This window comes from Blennius ocellaris, assembly GCF_963422515.1.
Source record: "Blennius ocellaris genome assembly, chromosome: 2".
In the NCBI taxonomy this organism is placed as follows: Eukaryota; Metazoa; Chordata; class Actinopteri; order Blenniiformes; family Blenniidae; genus Blennius; species Blennius ocellaris.
In genome coordinates this window covers 12,524,179-12,527,720 of record NC_137651.1, presented here as the reverse complement: position 1 = coordinate 12,527,720, position 3,542 = coordinate 12,524,179, and the positions used below count along the sequence as shown (strand labels likewise).

General features: G+C 46.4%; 1 protein-coding gene across 1 annotated transcript; it reads right to left on the bottom strand.

The window, feature by feature from the left end:
• Positions 1-259: 259 nt before the first annotated feature.
• p2ry1 (purinergic receptor P2Y1) lies at positions 260-3,316 on the bottom strand. The gene is made up of 2 exons (XM_080507020.1): positions 2,978-3,316; positions 260-2,702 (listed from the first exon to the last, which is right to left on the bottom strand). The coding sequence occupies exon 2, from the start codon at positions 2,671-2,673 to the stop codon at positions 1,612-1,614; it is 1,062 nt and encodes a 353-aa protein (XP_080363146.1). The 5' UTR covers positions 2,674-2,702; positions 2,978-3,316; the 3' UTR covers positions 260-1,611.
• Between the last annotated feature and the right edge of the window lie 226 nt (positions 3,317-3,542).

Genomic DNA, 3,542 nt, shown 5'->3' with positions numbered 1-3,542 from the left:
ACACCCTTGTCTGCATCAATAACTCCACTCCCATTGTGACAGACACAAAGGGCAGTCTTGGGATAAGCCAGGAGAAAAAGGTGCCACTCTTTATTCCTCCCTCGTCCCTTCACTTCCTCCTGGCTGTGTTGAAAGAGAAAGTCAACGGCAGTGTGGAGAACAAGTAGGAGCAGAGAGGAGGACGGAGCTCCGTGTGAGTGTCTCCAAAACCAACAGAGCCTTTTAACTCTGAACAGTGTACACATTAACCCTGGGACACATGTGGCTGCTAAGAACAAGGTGGCACTAATGCGACAAAGAAATTAAATCACCTGCCGATGCAAAATTATGTGAACCTCAGTACACTTTCTGGCACATTTTAAATATAAAAGAGTTTATTGACAAAGATACACGTGGCCCCAAATATCCTGTACAACTGATTTACTTGCTTTCTTAACCACAACAGATTTACAAAGAAATTAGTACAAACATCAAACATCTACATTGTTCAGGATAAAATATATACTGAGAGAGCTCCATAATCATTTCTCCAGAATGTTTACAACGGACACAAAACAGAAATTATTATCTGCCAAAACACGGAGACAGTGCACTATTCACTTTGAGGTATCTCATACAAACAAATCTTCAATATGTTGACGGAGTCACGAAGCAGGTGACCGAGTCTGTGTGTGTGTGTGTGTCTAAAGTTTTCTAAGTTGCGATAAACACTGGAGTGTTTCACCGATTCATGCAATAAAGATCTGGATTAGTGATATTGACACAAACTATTCTCAAACTCCACAACATCCTGTACAGCACACCTCAAAATATTACATTAATTGTAGTATCATACACGCAAAAATACTGTTAATATTGACTTCTCTCTCTTTTTTCCTATCCAAAGCGAACACGTTAAGGAGAGAAAGATTGTGGTAACAGAATCGTTGTGGACCCTAACCTCAGAGCTGTCATGATGAAAAAGTAGGCGACTGCATTCCCGACCCAGTCAGTAATAGATGGAGAAAGAAATGAGGAGTGATAGGTAGCTCTCTGAGTCCAGAGTCCCCGGTCATAGTGCATTACAATGACTGCATGGTAAATCCATGCAGCAATCTCAGGTTCAGTGCATTCGCTTTTTCTACTCTAAAAGACATCCCCGGTATACTTACTTAAGCACAAGCTCTCACCTGCTTAACAGCCACTGATGTAACATCAGCTTGTGGCTGCAGAAAGGTGCAATTCTTTCTCAGTCCTATTTTCACACGACAAATTGATGAACAGGACATTATTGCCTGCAGGACAACCTATTTCCCTTAGCCTGTTTCATCATAGTGTTCATTGTGTCCAAAGTGTAAGTAACACTAACCCCACTGCTGGATAAGAGAGAGGAGTGATGGCTCTAACAGTTAGAGTATAATACATGTACGGAACAATACAGTACAATAGCTTATCAACATCGACAGGCTACAAGCAAGCGATGGTTATCACAGGGTTAACTGGGGTCTTACAGTTCTACAAACCATTGTCCAATGAGTTCTACGTGACGTCTTCACTCTACGCAGTGCATTTACTCTTCCCTGCTCCATCATGTTTCTTAATGCAAACACCAGTCCACACAGAGGTGCTTTGTCACAGCCTCCGGTCTCCATTCTCCACATACTCAGCCAGGCTGTTGAGCGCCGTCTCCTCGCTCTTGGACTGAAGGACGTGGTCCCCCTTCCTCGAGGGCTTTTTAGTGGCCCGTGACAACTTCCTCCTGAATGTATCTCCAGCCAGAAAGTAAAGGATAGGATCCACACAGCTGTTGAGGCTGGCCAGCCCCCGTGTCACCTGGTAAGTGGCATAGACACGGTTGTTAAACTCACACATGTCGGGGCTCTGGAAGTACAGCCGTGCTCTCATGTTCAGGTTCTTCATCACGTGGAAAGGCAGGTAGGAGACGGCAAAGACTGCAAGAACTATAATAACCAGGTGGATGGATTTTTGCCGCAGAGGCGCGTTGTTCATATCGTTGCAGATTAACGCTTTGACAATCATGCCGTAGCAACAAAATATGATGATAAACGGGATGCAGAACCCAAACACAGTCAAAGTCATGCTGTAGATGAAATAACCCGGTAACTCATCCTCGGTGGTGGTGTCATAACAAGTGGTTGCATTACGCTTCAAGCCAGTCCTGGAATAATAAAGGATGGGGGAGATCGCCAGAACAACCACCACCCAGACTAATGCGCTTGTGATAACAGCATTTTTCTTCTTCAATCGGCCGAGAGACTTGAGCGGGTGCACCACCCCGGTGTACCTGTGAACGCTGATGCAGGTCAGAAACAGAATACTCCCATAAAGGTTCACGTGGAAGATGAACCGCTGCAGTCGGCACAGGACGTCTCCAAATATCCAGTCTGTTTTATTGAAGTAGTAGAAAATGAGAAAAGGCAGCGAGAGAACGTAGCAGAAGTCAGCCAGGGCCAGGTTGAACATGTAGACGGAGATGCTGCTCCAGGGTCTCATGTGGCACACGAACATCCAAATGGCCAGACTGTTGCCCACTAGCCCGGTGATGAACACCATGATGTAAACGGTGGGCAGATAATAGAACTGGAAACCTGTCTTGGTGAGGGAACATCCTCTTGAGTGGTTCTGCAGATCCGTCACATTTAGCAGAGAGGTCAAGTTCAAGTCTGTGGTCATGGTGTCAGGGGCAGAGGTAGGTCCTTTTACTGCAAGAGGAGGGGATACACACGAGGAAACATTAGATTTTTCAAGCTTGCATTCAGCCACTTTTAAAGACACAATTGTTTTATGCAGGCTGCGCCACAGTTGCTTTTGTTCACTTTAAATGACATTTGGACTGAAATCCTGTCGTGCACAGACTTGCCATTCAAGCTCTGAATATGAATTAATTTTGCAGCTCAGCACACACTCACACACACACACGCACGCGCGCGCACACAGAGATACGCACAGAGGGGAATAATTAACGCTTAACACTCACCGTTGAGATAGACTTGTACTCCACATTCCTATGGCCGTGCAAAGATTTCAGTCAACACGCGGACGGTGCGCCATACACATTCTTCAGTCAGTCTCCAAACAATGTTTAAAAAATTGTTCAAAAGTTGAGATATCCTTCGTTTTGTTTCCTGCGCGCACACTTCAAGGGGAAGGGGGTGGGGACGGACAACTTTGCCGTCGGTGGGGCATGCGGGACGAAAATTTCCCACAACAGCGGCAGTGGGACGCAACAGAGACAGCTGCAGGCTCTGGCACGGAGAGCAGGAATTGCGAGCAGCGGACTCCGTAAAGCGAGGAGGCTTTGCGCGCTCTGCGCCCGTGCGCCACGCTACGGACAGAGGGGAGGTGCGCGCACGCACAGCCACTGAGCAGCTTCCCGTCCACAGACGCGCCGTTTCTGTTCCTGCCTCCACCGGGGTGGACCATTATCACATCTGACGCACCAACTCCGACAGATCATCGATCAAGAAATATATATATATCTGTTATATATATAAACATAAATATCCTCGCATTTGAGCGCGAAAGCCGGCGTTAACAGTACA